The following is a 19,867-nucleotide window of genomic DNA, read 5'->3' as shown; positions in this document are numbered from 1 at the left end:
TGGGTGGTGATCAAGGATGCCCACTTGGAAAATGGGAGATGTTCTGATACTGGTTCTGTATTTATGTTCAGGAGGCACTGGATAAAACTGAGAAAAAGCCCTAAAGCTAAGTCTCGCTTAGAACCAAGTCTTGCTTCTCAGAGGTGAGTAGCCTTCTTGCTCGTCTCTGACCTGAGACGCCGACACTATTTTCAGCTGTGTGGTACTACTTCAAGGCAAGGAATGGAGAGCATCCAGACCAAACCTGTGTGGTTGTAACACCCCTCTGAGGTACAGGAGATCTGAACCAGGATCTCCACAGATGGAGGAGGAAACTAAGATCCATTCATTCTGCCATAGACTGGAGGAGAATCCCTGCTCTGAAAAAACTTATAAAAGTAGGACTGGGGCAGGGGCACATGCCAAGCCAGCTTTTGAAAGAAATGTCTGAGTTCACACTGCTCTGTACGGATCTCAGTGAAACCAATGTGCATTACTCTGACTCGACATGTGCTTCTCCATTTGGGTCTTCAAGGAAACCAGGCAGAAAATACAAAAAGACAATTGTTTTACAACTTTTTCAGTCAGAAGTTTTCTGCTTACGCTGATCCAAATCCTTTCTCCTTTGGGTTGGTAAGTTATCAGTATTAGCAGTACTGAGTTATTAGGCATTCCCTCCATCACAGCCTGCAAATTTGGCCTAGACTGTAACATTAAGTATATAATTCAAAAACTGTAAGTGAAGTGTCATTCAATAAAGGTAATATAATTCAATGTGGAAAATACATTTCATTACAGCTTTCCAAAAGTTATATATTTCCTTTTGTACCTCTTGAATAATATGCTAGCCTTACCAAGGGAAACAACGTCTGCCTAGTGATACAGAAATGCAGTATAACCTCAACAGTCCAGAGAATGTGCCAATGATGACTGAATTTGTTCAGCTCACCTTAGATTTGAATACTAGTTCAATATTTTATTTCCTCCAGACCCAGAAAATTGATTTCTGTCTATATGTTGAATTTCTCTGAGGTTGAACATAACCTTAACTGGCTTACTCAATTCTTTTATTACAACAAACAGGTATCTCTACAAGACTATTTAATTCATCATTTCACCACGCATATTCGTGCAGTCTGAGGGGAAGTTTTCTGAGAGGAATCACTGGCATTAGTGCAGAATACTAAGTATTTAAATAAATTCTGACCCTACTACATATTGCTTTCACTTAGATCACATGACTTTTTTCACACATTTCAATCAGTCTTAATTCATCACTGACTAAAGCAGACTACTTCCAGCCTATTGCCTCTAAATTCAGTACATTCACAGTGCCCGTTATTGCTACTTTAATGAATGATAATATTTTCATATATGATACGAAGTGATTGTTACTAAATTTTGTGGTTTTGACTTTCCCATGTTCCTATTCACGTCTTGGATGCCAAATAAATTTGCATCAGCTCTGCAGAATTCTTCAGGGTTTGTGGTAGTTTTGCGTGTCTGGGAATCTTCCATCTGGCTAGTGTGGGTTTCCTAAACGCCATAAAACCCTGCCTGTGGAGACTGTGTATCTCTTATGGGCCCCATGGAGCTTATAATCTGCTTTTAATCATTGTATGAGGCAGCCAACACATCAGTCCTCATAAAGCAGTTTTTTCCACGTTGAAACCCCTTTAATGAGTTTTGATATAATTCTGAAAGTCCAGAACCATTGCTAATTTGCATAGTATCTTAGACTGCTAAAAAAGTTGTCTTCCTTGGCTCCCCACTTCCTTCCATACAAACTCGCATAACCGCTGGCTTGTGTGGATTGCTGTAGCAAATAAAAGATTCTCAGCACCTTGCCCTCACTCGTTCGTCTTTTGAATGTACCCACCAGCATCTGTGTTTCAGTAAACTACAGGTCATATCCTTAACTTGGACAAATAAATGCAACTTAGTGCGACACAGCAAAGTCAGTGTGCTGCAACCAAGAAGCTAGTTCTATATCTACATTCTTCAGCAAGACACCAGAACCTACTTTACATTTCAAAATGACAGCACCAGTTGAATTATTCCCCATACGACATTAAAAGATTACCAACTGTTCAAATCCAGCAGAATTTCACAGCAGCAGACAACACAGTGGTTTTCACTAAAATCAAAATCACTTTTGACACGTGCCAAATTATTTATTGACACAAACTAGTGAAACTATTAATATCCATGAAGTTGTACTCCTAGCATTCAGTATTTAATGTTCTGATCTGACATTCACTGGAATACAGTTCTGAAAGAAAGAGGAAAGTCTCTAAACATAAAATCTTAATAAAGTAAGAAATCAAATAGTATTTATTGTTTTGAAAGGAGAAAATAAAAGAAAAGCCTCTCAAATTTAAACTGAGTTCTCTTAACGTTTGCCGGTTCCTTCAAAACAAACAGGTTTAAGTCTCAGTGAATGTACAACTTGTTTCTTTTGTGCAGTGCTTCTGCCTGCAATTTCTAATTAACTAGCTCCATTCTTTTCTACAACAAGTAACTGAACGCAAAAAAGCTGCAATGTATATGTCAACTAAATATATGTAGGTATGATTTTAAAAGAGAGATAACTAGTTAACAATATTTGCATGTTGCAAAAAGGCTCAATTAGTATAATTCAGAAATCTTGCTTTTAGCCTGTTCCCTGCATAGCTGTCCTGTACTGAACACAATCTGCACACTAAAGATATCATGTTTGCAGTTAAAAATCTCCAGAGACTTTGGACCCATACATAAAGATACTTATTTCACTCCTTTCTGAGACACTGACCTGTATTCTCATTTAAAAATGAACACCACATCTTTATGTTATTAAATCTTTATTTTGACCTATTAGTATTCACCAAAGTGCCATTTTATACAACCCCTCACTGAATAGGCAAGGCTGGAGGTAACCATCTGCAGCTTTAGAGTCTGCGTTTGAATTGATGAAAAGAGCTTTGTGTTTTCATTGCCAAGTTTGATTCTTCCAGTCATTAGACATTCCCCTCAGATCGCATCAATGAAGCGGACTCTCTTACACCCATGTGTTACATTCTCTTCCCCTCATGGTTTCCTTTACCAGCTATACTCCAGAAAGACTACTGGGTCTTAGCCACATTCTTCTCACAGCTGTGTTAAAAAAGAGCATCAGAGCTTCTTCCCAAAATCCATATGTGTATCTGGTCAGTCCCCCGTCGAAGGGTCACCTCACATTGTGGTGTGATTATTCAAATATTCATTCTTGTTCTTGAACTGCACTGCTCAAATCATTCTGGGAAAGATTAGACCCTCCAGTAAGCACTGAAGAAGGTCCTGGATGTTGATGTGAAACATACACAGCTCCCGTACTTGGAAGGCAGATTAGTTTGACTTGCAAAAGAGGGGGACACTAACTACTTAATAAATGCTTGCTTCTTATTTCTTTCAATTTTTTTGCATTCTTTTCAACTGTGTCAACTGCTTATAAGAACTGTTTGCTTTTGTTGTGTCATCAATCAACTTAATTATCAGCGTCAGCTAAGAAACTAAGTGAACAATTACAAAACCAGAGAAAGCATGTTCAGAAATGCTAGAGGGAAACTCAGGACTCAAAAAAAAAAAAAAAAACAGCTTGTGTTCTGGTCACAATAAAATTTAGGTGGCCAAAAAAATCAAACATTAACGGGTAAAGCAAATTGAGTCTAGAATTACATTTATGACAGATAATAATTTCCTTTAATAAAACTGTTTATTCAGTAGACCACTTAGTTTTCTTATGTAATTAATCCACTGAAATATTTTATCCAAATCTGTAACTTTCTTGACTTCCTCTTTAGGAAAAAAAATCAAAAGAAAAGATATCTTTAATAACAGTTAAGGATAAGTGAAGCAATAACTTCTGCTTTACATCACTTTTATATTTGCTTTATTCATAATCAGAGCTACCCCGACAAAATACACAAGCAGCATGCTTCTCACCATTTATGCTTATTTTCATACCTGTGTATTTTAGCATTGCACTGTTACTTTATGGATTTGTGTTGATTTTTAGAGGATAACACAGAAATTCTACCACTCGCCCTCCTCTGCCACCTTACACAGCTATACGAATGTGTGAGTGTATCTGTGCTCACAAGCAGAGAGCTGTGCTTTACTGAACTAGAATCATTAAACTATGACCAAAAAAACCCAGAAGCCCTCAATAGAAAAACTGCATTAAAATTCACTCCAGCTGCAAATCTGTTGCAGAAAAATAGAATGTTTCCTGGAAAAACCACATCAAAAGTGGCCTCAACCTTTACTGATAATTGGCTAATATTGATTTGGTATTACATTATAACCTTCTCAGATCTCACTGACATCAGCAGCCACTCCACAGTCCCAGAGGTTCCAGTCGGAAGGACAGTTTTAAAATGCTTTGCTTCCTCTGCTGGCAGAGGTATTAATTAATTCACAGGCTCTCCCAACCACCTTCTCCAGGTCAGCCCCATTTCCCTGCTGGGGCTGCACCAGCTGGCTCCTGGCTTCTCGGGCAGGACAAACTTGCAGGGGGCCTGTGGCACTATACCAACACTCCTGGTGAATTCTGTGCTGCTGTCCTAACTCTTTGTTTGTAACCATGAATTAGAAACATTAATTAAATATAGAAAATTATAGCCATAGCTATTCTACAGAGTATTGGTTAAAAATATTGTCACGCAGATCATCACAATTTTCTACTGAATAAATATGTATTGTGTTATGTGTGCACATACACGTATTTATTTACATAGACCACAGTTAAGATATGTAGCTGCTTTATAAACTAAATAGTGGTCATTTAAGTCTAATGTGTACCTTGATAACGTTTCAAAATCAAAATAGAGTCAAACAGATGAAGCTAAATCTGTGTGGTCACTTTCTGAGCATCAACATTTTCTGTTTCACACCATCACCCCTGTTAGGACAGTGAATCATCTTCACAGCAAGAGCACACAGTCTCAATTATATCTCACAGTGCTGTGAGCCAATGTGAGATGTTCACCCTACTTCAGTATAAACAGATTTTTACTATGTCCAAGTTCACTATAAGCAGATTCCAATATATCCCCCTTCTGGTTCACAGCTGCTGTTTCACATGGGGCAGGATCCAGAAATTTTTTAGATGCCTTTTGTCCTGACGGAAAACACAGGACCACTATTCTGACTTGAATCCCACGTTTAGAAAGCAACAATTGTCAGGAACTACACAAATGGCTGACATGAAGGCAATGCCATGGAGAAATTGCATCTCTGTTTCAAGCTCTGCATATCATGCTGAATGCAAATGCTGAAGTTTTTAAGAATATTAAAAAATTCTTTAGTGTTGCCAGAGAACAGATTAGCAAAGGCACAGTGAACAGCAGTAAATTACACTGTATGAAGATACAAAGTACATATTTTTCAGCATTATTTTAATTATTCCAATTATGTTCTTCTTAAGGAAGGTCATAATTATTTTCCTCTTCTGATTTTGAACTATTGCTATTTTACAGAATAATATTGAGAAACTAGTTTATATAACTAATAGAACTACTTCCCTCATACTCATACAGCGTTCATTTTTAGTTGAGCATTTAAAAGAAGTCAAGAAAACAGATACTTCAGATCTCTCTTTAGACTATGAATTGTAGTGCCACATTTTAAACTACATTAAACATCCTCGTAAGACAGTGCTAATAATTAATACTTCTGTAATTAATACCAATTCTACCCGTTGACATGTTTATAAATTGTCTGTTCCTTTCTGAAATGTAGAACATCCTACATCTTCGAAATAAAATGCTAAGCTAACAAATGAGTTCCTGCCTAATTGCCAAACAGTGATTTGTATGAAGCAGTTTTGGTTACAAAGAAATGGGGAATTCTCAGCCCGGTTTCCCTGCTGATGAGTACGAACTGTCTGTGTAGCTCTCCCAGAGGTGTCAGAGGAATCTCTATAGTGTCACACAAGGGTTCTTAGCTCAAAGCAAACACACTTTCCACAAACTCAGCTGCTTAATCTGTTTGCAGGTTGAATTATAAGATGGGGGTGGATGACTCTGGGTGCTGGGAAGACGCACAGAGCATTTCCACAGTTTCTTGGTAAAAAGGGCATGCTATTGTCATCAAAAGACTTCAACCAATTGTTTAATTTTGCTATAGGCTCAGTCTTCTGATCTTAGCAATAATGAAAACTAACCTGACCAAAATTTTCCCAAGTAGTTTAGCATGTTAAATTATATAAACACTTCTCACTATAGAAGTGCATCACCACTACTTTAATTTGTGGCTGCAGTTTGTGGCTGCACTTCTACTCTAGCCACCCAGGGTACACAGGATTAAACAAGACTGTTTCACATTAAAAAAAAAAAAAAAAAAGGCAATGAAAACCCAACCTCCACCTAATATCTGTGGCTAGTAAATGCTTATAAATAAAATTACATTTAACAACTTAAAACAAGGTACAGAAAGGTTCAACCAATATTCTCTTTACTGTGCTTTAAACTATTTTTCATAGGTTTATTTTTATCAAGCTCTCACCTGTTGAAGTCTCAAATATATCTAAATGCTCAGAATAAAGACTTGACTGATTATTAAACCGCCACTGGAAGTTTTAAAGAGGTGACTGAAAATACACATTTTCATATGTAAATACCTTAACTATATTTTATGCAGTTACAAATAAATAAAAAATATAGGAAAACCTTTTTTTTTTTTTTTTTTTTTAAATAGAAGTCAGCATGTATGTTTTTAAAACAGGAAAAACTCTTGTTAAGTCCTTGCAATGTATTATAAACCAATTTCTGGCTACTCTGTAAATATGCTGCAGAGATTAAAGTTGAAGACAAATATAGACAGACAGGACAATTTGCATCAGTTCATCATTAACCACTTTGGAAGAGTAAGAGAGGAGTGTTCTGCAGCTGATGAATGTACAGCAGAGATGAGAAGTGCCAGACTGGCAAGAGGTTCTGCCTACACATATGTCCATGTTCCAGCATTGAGTCTTTCAAAGGCTTATGCGCTCCTAATAACAAATATGACAATAAGTACTTCAGTAGACATGAACTTCAGGTTTTGGAGTTCAGTAACCTTTTAACAGGGAATCTTATGATGGGAAAGAGAGTTCACTGACTCAGAGACTTCCTGTGGTACTCAGTGAGATTTTGAAGCAACCTCTAAACCACCCCATCAGCCCTTACTACAGCATGAAACCTGACAGATGTGTAACAGACAAAAAATGAGAACCTTAATATTCTACTGTGCAATTATAAAGGCAAATATTCTGTTGCCAAAGGATTGCCACAGGGCAAAAAGACAGTAAAAACTATTCCTAAGAGATGGAAAGACTTTCTCTGTGCCTTGCACATGCAGAAAACAATCTCCATAACAGTACAGAGAGGCACACTGACTTGCCTAATAATGCAAAACTGTTAAAATGATCAGCTTCACACTGAGTAGGTAATGAGCTGACAAAGAAAGAATAATTTTAAAGGATGTTTTCTGAGTTCTGCCACACTTTCAGTTATAGACAAAACACTAAAAGAAATAACATTTAATTTGGTCTTAAATGACAATTTTTGTTGGAATGCAAGTGACTTACTTTTGAACTTTTTCATTGGCCTCCCGCGAAGCTTCCAGAGCTTTCTGAAGCTTCATCTCTGTGTCCTTTTGCTCTGACCGAGTTTGCTGCAGCTGAGCTGCCAGATCTTCAATCTGGCTATAAGTTAGGGTCACAACATCCTCCCTTCTCTGCAGTTCAGCTTCAGGAGTACTAAAAGCACAGGTAGGCTGATTCTTCAGGCTCATTCCTTCAGACAAAGACTTGTATAAGCTGGGAAAGCAAAATCGTACACATTACTAAGTTTGTGTAAGGCTGAGCTGCAAGAATACTACACTCAGTTTAATTAATACTTTTAATATTGTTATATATGGACTCACATGCACTAATAGCAAAACAAGTTTTATTTCAAAAGTGACTGAGAACAAAAAGAACAATCCATTTCCACAAGTCTTCTAGAAGTATGCAGCAATCATTACAATTTTAAAAAGTCAAAAAACTATTCAGTAAAAACTTAAAAGACAGTATTTTTCAGCTGTAGCATCTTACTGATCACCTTTGAGCTGCAGCAAAAAGTTGTTAGTGTGATTTACATTGAGTTGAATTAATCAGTGTAGGTTACGGATATGTTATTAGTTCACGTTACACAAGACTCTCTTTTAGCAAGCAGAATCACCAGCTACAGGGAGTTTATTTGCAAAACGAGATTTTTCAATATAATGAAAAGAACAAAAACACACAATGCAAAAATGAAAATAAATAAATCAGCAGGATTACTTAGAAATATAAATGATTTGCACACACTAACCAATTCTAAAGATCTTTGGTCAATACTTTTTGTGAGAGGAAATGTAAAATGTTTCTTGATGCTGGTTTAAATAAGCTAGTAATACCTGCATTAAAATACTCTGTGTCTTAAATAGCCTCTCTGCAATAGACAGAAATAGATGATCTGTCAGGGTTTTATCACGGGACATTTCAGTATCTATAGTGCCCTTCACCGTAATTTCATGCAAGTTCCTTTCTGACCCACTGTATTGGCTTCACTCAGGCAGAAAGACATATTTGTCATCTCTTTCACACTGTAATGCCATGGATGTATATGCAACTCATTCAGTTTTATCCATGACTTTGTTCATAGAGATTCCAAATTATGGAGCAGAAACCAAATACTCTTTCATTGCACAAAACAGAATACAGTATTAAATGCTTTGTATTTGTGCCAGAAAGTTCTGGACAAATCAAACATTATTTCAGTGTGTATTTCTAGTTGCAGTGTATACTGATTATAATATTCAAGACAGTCTATATGACAGCTGCTAGTATGCAATAGCGTATTTTATTCCTTTGAAGTTTATTAAGGTGTTTGTATGGAGCACTGTCAGTTTCAACAGACTAAAGAGAAAAATCATATATGAACTAAAGTATAATATACATGGACAAACAAAATGTGGATGAACTAGAAGAAACAGAGAAGCTAAAAGGTCAGAGTGTTGATGTGTCATTATGCCCGCTAGCTGCGGTTATCTGAAAATAATGTGAAGAACCTTTTCAATTAAATGAAGACATATTGAAAATATAAATATTTATAAAGGGACATTAAATTCCTAGAACAGACTAATTAAAAAAAAATTACTTTAGCAATTGCCCATAAAATTTACTGACTGAAATTCCACTACGGTTGAGCATTGATCACCATGGAAAAGCACAAAGGTATGCAAATAATGTTGAAAGCAGGTTACTGAAATACCACTACTGCCCACTTCTTAAACACCTGGCACAAGATTAAAAGAAAAAAAAAAGACAGATGAGAAGCTAAACTGTTCAGTGAATATATGGGTCACTGATTAAAAAAAAATAAAAATAACAGAGGATAACCTTAATATTCTAACTTGTTCATACCAGCAGAGAGATTTTTTCTTCAGGATATATGAAAAATACAGTAATTTATTTAGATTTTAATATACTGTGTCTGTGTGGCTACAGCTGGGATCTTTCTCAAAGACTGGCCATGAACAACACAGTTTGCGAAAAGCAACTATATATCTTAACGCATCAATAATAATTGCATCTGATTGGCCAATAGATTCTGACATCTACATTTTGTAGCTCACGTTATTCCTCCAGATAAAGGCATGTGGTTCATAGTTATTTTAATTTTTTTTCCCCAAAAGAAGGCAATTGCCAGACTTCCATCAATATGTGCTTTGCTAAAATACTTTTTAGTCCCTTCTGATACTAATTTGAAATTCCTTCATCAATGTAACAATGATTATGCCTTCAAAGAATATTGATGGTATAAATCAAAAATAGATGGGAGTCCTAGGCCTGAAGAATGGGTCACAGAAGTATTCAAACAGTTCCTGGATTTCAGTAATTAATATTTCTTTATAGTAAGCTTTTTGCTTTACTATGGCAGCATGGCCCCTTTTCTGTTCCAGCTTGGGTCTGAGAGCTTCAAGGGCCCACCTTAACTGTGTCCAGGAGGAAGAAAAAATGACATGTGATGATGTCACTTATGCAGCTCCTGCAGATAGTAAGAGGTTTCCTCAGTAGCTTCAAGCCTGCCAAAAAGTATCACCAGTTGTAACTGCTCCCAGAGGGACTTGACTTTGGCTGAAAATCAACTCTATGAAGTGCTGCTCCAAAAACACTTATTCCTTTGCCAGGCATACTTTTGATGCAAGGTGAGAAATGATTTTCCACCTGAAGAACTTACAGAACAACATAGAGAAACCTTGCATCTAAAGGATGAAAAAAAAAACCAAAACAGCAAAAAAACAAACATTCCCTACATGTCCCCTCCCTCTTCCTCCACCCCAGTGATATATATATATCCAATGTTCCCAAAGGCATGTAGGTCTAACCTTGGTTTTCACCACAAATGTTTCTCACACTCTTAGACCTTAGCCTGCACTCAAGATGGCTTTGAAAAGCATCCCCTAATATTGCTGAGTGCACTCAAAGGCCCTGCAGCATCGATATCTTGAAAACACTGTCTCAACGGTCCTCTTAAAAACATTGCAATAAGATGATATTAAAAAAAAGCCTATAAGACCTAGAAGGACTTTGACATTTCCCTGTAAAGTGAGGGATATAAAATGGTCAAGTTTGTGTTACATGTGAGTCAGAAGCCTGACAGCTGGTAGACTGGTAACTAGATGGCATTGCCCTACCATAGACAAATATTTTACTAGCCTTCCTTCATCTGCAATTACACAAGTTAAGAGGACTGTGTTTTCTTCTCAGTACAACCAACCATTTCTCACTAATTTAAATGAAGCAGCAGCTGTGCTAGACCCTGGTGCACAGACCATGTTACAACAGGAATGCTTATTGCACATAACTCAGAGTGTGTTCTTTCCACTATCACAGTCCATCACAGTGTTGCTCTTCCATGTGTGGTATACCCATGCATTCTTAGTATAGGATGAGCTCCGGCAGCCTCTTTCTTTTTATATTCTCTCACCAAATCCAGTAATAAACACTTGATGAACAGAGCCCACTATTGATTTTCTTCCATGTGGTGACTGGTCATATAACTTCAGGATTTTTCAGGATAACACGTTGGCAGACAGGTGCTGATCATGCGTGCCCATGCTGTCCAAACTCAATTACATGTGAGTATGGATCCACTGTAAGCAGCAACTTGAGATTCAGGCTTCTCTCCTGAAATGGTCTAGAGAAATCTGCAACCTGTACAAGGGTCCAAACAGTCTGGACAATATATGATTCAAGCACAGGTTCATTAGCAACAGTGAAAGTTCAAGCTGATGGCCATACATCTTAGAAATTCAATTTTTCATCACATACAAATTAAAGTCTACTGGCAAACACATTTTTCCTCCTTAGGCCTCAGTATCCTTATCTTTAAATAATAGCAATCACAATGCTACTTTTGCAAGGTGCTCTGAGCTTCACTAATGTCAAGAAACCTGTCACTGTTGAAAGCGCTAAGTTAGATGCAGTACGACCTGAATTTAGGACAAAACTGAACCCAGATGGTCTTCTGGTGATGCCAAGCAGCAAACAATTTCTTTTCAGCCTCATTTTCACTCTCCAGGACCACTACAGTACCCATGCAATTTCCCTGTGACTAGCCAGGGAGAGGTATTAAGGACATGGGTTATGTGAGTTAATCATAGGAGCCTTTCTTGAAACTGAAGCTCCAGCAAGACACACTCTCAAATAAGACATAATTGGAAACCATAACTCCATTACAAACCCTTCATTTAGGGAGTTGCACAATAATCAAATGTCTACGGTTCACTTTATGCAGGCCCTGGGCAAATTGCTCAGATAGCATAGCCTCACCTGAGTGATATGCACACTACATTCAGCACCACCTATGATTCCTCACATCCATCCCACCATCAATGGTACAGGACCCCCACAAAATTAGTTTCTGGATTAATAGTGTTTGGTTGAAACAGAGCAAAACATACACGAAACTGCTGAGTAGAAGGAAGAATTTCTGAGGTCTTTGCAGCTATGGTGCTTCTCTTTTGCTACTTCACAGATCCATAGTCAATAGCTTGTAGCTAAGAAATCCACCTGAATTCCCTGGGTACATGATGCACCTAGGGCTGGGGTCTCTCTTATCTCTAATTGATTAGAGACTGGAATATGATCTTTAAAATGTTCCTGTTGTGTTTTGACAGGGAATTGGCTGTATCAGCATATTCTAGCCCAATCATTCACAGAGTGCACCCTAAAGGCTTGCTTCTAAGTAAGTAAAATTAACTCGAAATTTAAAAAATAATTTTATTTTGTATGGGGTTTACTTTATCATACCAGAAGTTACACAAAAGAGTTTGCTATCTTGTATCTGTTCTTTATTGTCAATTCATATGCTTTGGCCATTCTTAAGTATTTGCCAATGGCTTCAGTTAACAAAATAACTTTAACTTAGTATTTGTAGTACTGTAGTTATTCCCCACAGTAATAGATTGTTTAGGTAACACTGCAAATACAGGGGAAACCTTATCTATTAATCGAAGACAGAACTGGCACCAAGAGTGACCTCAGTATTTGAATACAGTGGATTTTTAAGATGGTGCCAGCAATTCTGTGTTTTACCATGTATCACAACTCCCTGACTACTTTTCCTGGGAAGCGCGAGCGTAGCAGCAGGGGCAGAGCAGCCCCTGGCTTGGCTGCGGGCAGTGGGCAAAAAGGAGGAGCACAGTTGGCTTGCAGACAAGAGGCACTGCCACTTTCCCCATCCCCAGGCTGAACTGGCAGCACCTGCACCTCTCTGCTGATTGCTGGAGGCCACTGGGTTGACATGGATCACTGAAGGGGTGTGTACGTGGGTGGTGCAGAGCCACTGGCTCTGGCCTGGGGCCAGCAGGGAAATTGCCGATGTCAGGGATTTGCAGAAACACAAGCTTGGTGGAAGAGAGACAGAGGATCTTATCCAAAAGGTCGTAGTGATTTATTTTTTATTCTAAGAGTATGTTTTTGACAATATTTTTGACATCTGTTTAAAGAACAGTGCATCATTTTCCTCATAGCTAAACTTAATTAAAGAAAGTGCTAAAATAATAGCCATTGGCATATACAAACTAAAATTCATAGAAAACAGTGTATTACTTTGTAATTAAACTCACTACGTATTACTTTTTGTCTTTTTCTGATTATCCTTGCCAAGAACTTAATTCTGAATGCTGTTGCTCACAAGGAAACCAGGCTATTATTGCATAAAGGAACATTAGGCCTTCTAACCAGGCATTTCAGGATCAGCTCCTATAGTCCCACACACACCCCAATCCAGCCTGGGCCTTCAGCAACCCCTTCAGCTCCCACAGGCTTGGCAATATTACAGGCATGAACTTTTGCTCTCCAAAACGCCAACCACAGAAATCTTTCCTGATAGCAAAGAATGGGCACATTCAAGGGCCAGGCATGTCTGCTAGGAACCTTAATCGATGTCACCTGTCACCATAGTTTTGAATTTAGATTTCCCTACAGAACTAATAAAATCTAATAGAGGTTTCTTTGTTAGACATTATGCATGAAGTTAAGGCTAATTTCGATTGGGCCTTTAGTTTTTCCTTTGCAGCTTCTCATTGGTAAAGATAATGGCTTCTCACTTCCATTTTACATAAGTGACCTAGACACAGGTCTATTATTTCAAATGAACAAAATCCTTCTGCAAAAAGTAGCAATATCAGTGAATCAACTCCTATTAGATAAACTCCAAAAATTTTGATGAAGCAAATGAGAATCCTGACTCTGAAAACTGAAACAGTCAGTGAAGTGTCCACTTGGTGCAAAGGGAGTATGCATTTATATACATTTATATACATTTATATGCATTTATATACATTTATATACATATATACATTTATATAAAAGCAATCTGATGGTGCTGATATATATTATAAGGCAGGCACCAGAATCACCTGAAAACAAGCTCAATGTAATGACTATGCGCTGTTGACTTTTATTTTTGTCTCCAGGGAATAGTGTTTACTTTGCTTTAAAATTTATATGAGTCATTTTGTTATGTGCCTTTTCTTAATTAGTCTGAAGGAAACAGTCATTTGAGAAAGAGAACGGAAATCAATTCTGATTCGATACTGATAGCTACTGTGCGATGTAAACTGTGTGTTCTTTCTAATTAAATGTAAACACGTGCAGTTCTAAAGTCCAGCCGTGATGACAACAACTACTAGAAAGGATTGCCTAAGATCTGGTCAACTGATCCTTGTGAACCTTTTGTTCATACCGTAGGTGAGCTTGTGCAATCTGTCTCAGGGTGAATGCCAGTTGTAACTGACTTTATTTTAGGTCATCTTCAGAGAAAAGACTTGACAAGAATGTGGAGAGCTCTGTAATACCTCCAGTTACCCATTAACTATGTCCTTCTGATAGCTAATCAATAGCATTGCATGGAGCCAAACACACTGCACTGAACTGCCCCTCTTCCAAAAGCCAAGTCTTAGTAAATATTTAATGGCAGTAAAGGTGTTTTGACTCTTATCAATCTGATATGTTAAAGAACTCTTGAAAGAAACTTTATCTTGCTTCTCTCTGCATAAATAATTTGTTCGGTTACAATTTTAGTCTTATGCAAAAGCCCCTAATTTAATGATCTAATGCTTTTAAATCAAGGCTTTGGACAGAGAAAATATAGTTTCAATCCACATGTCACAAAATAAATAAAAACCGAAGTTTATTTCCTTGATAAAATGCCAACTAGAAATATACATCAAGAAACCCAGCCCTTTATACTGTAGTAGTAAACACTGAGCCAGACTTGCTCAAAACCTGTTATACAAGTGCACATTTGAGATTTTCTTACAAGGCTTAAGTTTCTGTAAAATTCTTAGCTCTCAATCACATCAAGACGATGTAGGATTTTTAGCCTCTTTTCACCAGGGAAAAACCCCCCAACTTTTAAAATAGTTATACTAAGATCCAGAGACTTTTCTACCCATACAGTGAACATTTCCAGCTTCAAGTGGGTATATTCTAATCTAATGAGTTTTATTAAGCATGTTTCCATTTTCTATATTTTTCTGCACAAAGCAGCTTATCTAGACACTAACAGAGAAACACTTTTGTCCCGATTCTTTAACATCTACTGCAGGTACCCCTCTGCTACAGCAGGTAGGATTCAAACATCTCCTCAGAAACTTAGAAGGGCTCATTCCATGCCTCTGTGCTAACGTCACAGCATGGAGAATGGAGGAGTCTTCTGACTCCTTCCCACAGCACAGTCTTCCAGATTTCTCTGTATGATCCAACTTCAGTATGAGCCTAAGTATTTTGAAGAAAGTGATTCAGCAATGGATCCAAGCTTTTTCTTGGAAAATAATCTGAGAATAAAACATTGATAGTGTTTTAGTTTCCAAAATGTGAATCACCATAAATGTTTTCCCAGAAGTATAAGCATTATTTTTCCCCAGTGTTTACATGGCCTCCTTAGCGCTCTTGGTGCCTGCCATTCAATAAATTCCAAAAACAAAAATCACTGGAATACTTTCCAAACACTGGTATAGATAAATTGAACAGCCTGAAGTTCTCCAATCACTGGTAATTGCCTCTGATGAAAGCAGTATTAATTAAAATCATAAAGGCATATAAATCAATCAAGCAGTAAAGCACATAGCACCATTCAGCAACGATCAGCTGAAGAAAGCCTTTTAATAATAACCTCAGAAAATATCTTCTACCTTATTCAATGTTATCTTTATAAATCAGACATGATCATGAATTTTATGGCTGTCCTGATTTGCTATTGTGATTGTTTGGCTTAACTCCCCCACTGAATTAGAAAAGCAAGAGATGAATCTGTCTTGGACCGAGAGCTGGAAGCCAGCCCTGCCTTCCAGCATGGCCAGGAACATCCAGCTGAGTAGATGGAAGAGAAGAGTCTCTCCAGAAGAAGGCAATTAGAAGAAATACAAAGAATGGAAATGTGTTTCAAAGATGGAATAACCGAATACATATGGAATTTGAGAGAGGGATGATCTCATGGATGAGCTGAGTACCCCTAAAGCTAGAAACTCTCAGTGTGACTAACCTGAGAAGGGGAATCACATGAGGCTCTGTCCCTTGTCTCTATTGTCTTGCTGAATGGTTCAGTGGGTTAAAAATCTTTGAATGACTTTCTAAAAAAGAGGAAATATAACTTTTTCAATTTGAGGATACTTCCTTCCCTGACCCAGGAAAATAAACCAGAATATTTGAATACTTCTGTCTGATCTTTCTCAAAGGTGTTACTGAAAAATATTATGCAATTCTGACCAAAGGCAAACATGGTGTCTGTGCTCCAGCCCATGCCCAGCAGTGGATACTAGAGTGCCAAGAAGTGAGGTACTGATGAACTCTAGGTGATTGTGCCCAGCACATGTTTTCCCCACTTTCTTGGTACTGTGCACAGCAACACGTACCATTCTGGTGACTCACCAGGAGAACTGCATGTGCTGCAGCCTGAAATCCATCTTCCACACTGGTACAGACACCTGTAATGTGTTCTCTAACGATATCATGGCTTCTCCCATACAAAAATGCAGCTGGTTTGAGGATTGCTATGCAGAATACACACTTAGAAAATCACCTCCTGAAAGCCGTGTAAATGACACAATGGCAACTCAGTAAGTTATGTCTTACCTAGCTGCTGCTGCCAAACCCTTACTCATATAAATCATACAGCTCCCTGGACAGTTAAGCACTATGAAACAAGGCAGTTAAAACGATGGCTTAAATGATAAAGGGAGCGCCTGGGAAATTTAATATAGGGGAAGTCTGCTTCCCTATTGTACCAATGCTTACTGAAGCAACTGGGCAGACTTGCCTGGGCCATTCTCCTTAACGTGAAACAAGGACACATGCTGAGGGAATGATTTAGTGGATTGGGTATAAGAGCTGTGTCTTGAATTCCCTCTTCTATTTCACATCTTCTGTGTGGTACTGAGCAAGTCACAACATGCAAAGCTCAGCCTGCCATGTTGAAACCAGGAGTAAAGTACTTTTCCCTGGCTCTTTGTCTTCTTTAAATTCTAAGCTTTGGGGGGCCCAGATTACTTCTTATTAATTACCTGCATGTGCCACATCTTGGAAACCTGAGGCCTTGAACTTAGTTCAGGTCTCAGCACAAATTATTAATCATGGAAATATACAAAAGAGCTAATTACCAGTATGCATGTGTTGGCAATGCATATCAACCTGGTTAACCTCAGCAGACAGATCCAGATTTTGGACCTTAACGGAAAGAACAGTTTTTTTACAAAAACCTACCTCCCCACTGCAGGTTCAGCAACAATTGTCACCATGGGCATAGGTAGTCACAGCAACCTTCTGGGCTTTGTTGAGCCGCCATGAGCACAAAGATCCTTGTTTTCTGAGATGCTCTTGCCTTTCTACCAAGCAAAATGGGCCATCAACTGGAAGCCAAAACACAGAACTTACATATCTCCTGAAAAGCTTGAGATTAGACTGTTGGCTTCTGAAGAAAAATCAGTGAAGAAAAAGCTCCTAAGTGTAGGGGCTGGAAAAAGGCTGTAAACAGTGCTGAATTCATTTCTGTACCCTAAAACTTTTAAATCAGCTTCCCTCACCTCTCTCTTCCTTTACCCTCTTGGGTTTTGACTGTTGGGCTACTGCAAAAGAATAATATAGCCGTGAACTTTAATTTCTAGTTTTTTCTTTTTTTTGCCAGTATATCAATTCTCCATGACCAGCAGGTAAAAGTGAAATACTTGAGCAGCAAATGTATTTGTAATCTACTATGCTTATACATATTCAACAGATATTATGCCCTCCTCTGATAGAAGCAGTAACATTGCTCTAGAGGGAGAACTAAATTCCTACACCACAACAGTCCTCATTCTACTGTCACAATTGTAGAATTACCGTAAGATGACTCTTTTGGTAAAGACAGTAGGGAAGAAGAGGTAAACGAAAGAATATGTATTTCTGTATTTCTACCAAAACCCTTATGATGGAAGTCCTTTTTACAGAATAGGATTGAAAGAAACAGAACATGATGTTATATGAGCCAGGTAATATGATCCTTGTTACCCATCCTTCTTCCTACTCCTTTTGGTGAGGGACAAATTCCCAGCACTTCTTCCTCTTTGGTGAAAGTTCCTCCCAGTTCAATCTTCTTTAATGACAGTGGAAACCACTAGTGCATTTTCCATTGAGAAACAGGGTAGATCCTAGTGAAGAATGCCTTAAATTTATTTGTATTAAGAAGCTAAAGGCTAAGGCTATCGGTAAGTGCTTACACTGTTTTGGGTGCCTAGTATAACTGAATACTTCCTAGAAATCTTGCTGTTTCCTTCTGATCTCTGGGAATGGAACATCAGAAGAGAAAGAATACAAGAAAATATTATTTATGCATCCACCAAGAGGGGCAAGAAGAAAAAGTTCCTTCATGATTAAAAAGAAACAATAAATATTCTAGATGTTTGAACTTCTGGCCTTAACTTTGCTTGTCTCAGTGACCATGGGGTTGGTATGACACAAGTCCTTCATGGTATATTTTCAATGAAATGCACAAAGTTTTTACCTTAATGAGATATGCGAGATCAGAACCTATGAATCAACCCCATGATATGCCCCTAAGTTATTTTTTCATGGACAGCAGGTGAGCGGATGTCATTCCTGTTTAATCAGGAGTTAAAGCGTGTACAGTAATTCCTTATTTTCACAATATTCCTTCTGACAAAGATAACAACCATAAGAATGGCTCCCAACTGGCTAAACCTGACATACAGGTTTTGTTAATAAAAAAATGCATGACTTAATTAATGAAATGGATCTATTAGACTGTCCCCCAATCAACCACAATGGCCCCACCTACAGCTGAACTTCACATGACCTATCTTATGCAAAAAGAATTGTAATAACTTGCACTGGAAGCTGTTATAGAGGAAAGGTTGTTATGATGAAAAAACATGAACCAGAAACGCATACAATGCCCCTAGAGGAGAGAGCTTAGTATTTTGACTTTTACTTAGCGTTTTCTTTCACAGTGAATAATTGAAACAATTTTGCTCAACTGTGTAAAATTATTTCATCAAGAATAATTACCTTTGATCTATTAGCACCTGATACTATCTACTGTCTAAATTGCTTGCATTCAATCCATGAGTAATGTCAATAGTATTAACGTCCATTATGGAGGCATTAGCTGAGTAAAAATAATTTTTAAATGTTTGACATTCTTGTACCCTTTCTCTAGCACAGTGTTCAAAAGAAGCATCATTATACTAACATGTTCTTGGTTTTTTTTTAAGTCCTGCCTTTATTCAAGCCTGCAAACTCAGGGTCTTTAAAATCACAATTTGCCTGTTTTGTTCTGGCAAGCATAAATATGTAGCAATCTACTCATTTTACATTCTTCTGTGTTCCTGTCTATCTGTCCCACACTAATTGGCTGTCCAAATTCACCTCCATCAACTTTGGCAGGCTCCTTCACTAAACCAGTTTTTTTACCCCCCAATCATAAAGAGCTGCACTGTTACAAACAGAAAGAAGGAACTCTGCGGCATTTCTACAGCAAAGTTAGAGATATATTCATTAATTTGATCACACACACACATACTCTGGCCCAAAACTGAACTAACGCAACAACTGAACTCACCTATCTGGAAAGCAGATACCTTTCTCTTCTGAAGCCTCATTCCTATTTCAAAGATTTCCGAATTCGTGCTGCCTTTTAGCAGGGGAAATCTTATGAACTGTTTAAGATTACATTCTCACTGAAAGCGATGAATGCCACAGTCTTCTCCAGAATGAAAAGCTACTTTCTCTCCTTGAAATAGCAACTTTACAGTAATTTGGAGGAAGCAGGAGAAATAGGCGGTCATTAAACATTAAATGTAT

At 37.8% G+C, this 19,867-nt stretch overlaps 1 protein-coding gene across 11 annotated transcripts in view; it reads right to left on the bottom strand.

The window, feature by feature from the left end:
- MIPOL1 (mirror-image polydactyly 1) overlaps positions 1–19,867 on the bottom strand; it is a 189,777-nt gene that overhangs the window by 18,660 nt on the left and 151,250 nt on the right. For all 11 annotated transcript variants that reach the window (XM_027880701.1, XM_027880693.1, XM_027880697.1 and 8 more), the window contains one exon: positions 7,565–7,795. In XM_027880701.1, coding sequence (XP_027736502.1) covers positions 7,565–7,795 — 231 coding nt within the window. The remainder of the gene's footprint in view (positions 1–7,564; positions 7,796–19,867) is intronic.

Source organism: Empidonax traillii, unplaced genomic scaffold (genome assembly GCF_003031625.1).
Source record: "Empidonax traillii isolate 1590-97213 ecotype Southwest subspecies unplaced genomic scaffold, ASM303162v1 scaffold74:size2480735, whole genome shotgun sequence".
Classification (NCBI taxonomy): Eukaryota; Metazoa; Chordata; class Aves; order Passeriformes; family Tyrannidae; genus Empidonax; species Empidonax traillii.
This window is presented reverse-complemented; position numbering and strand designations above follow the sequence as displayed.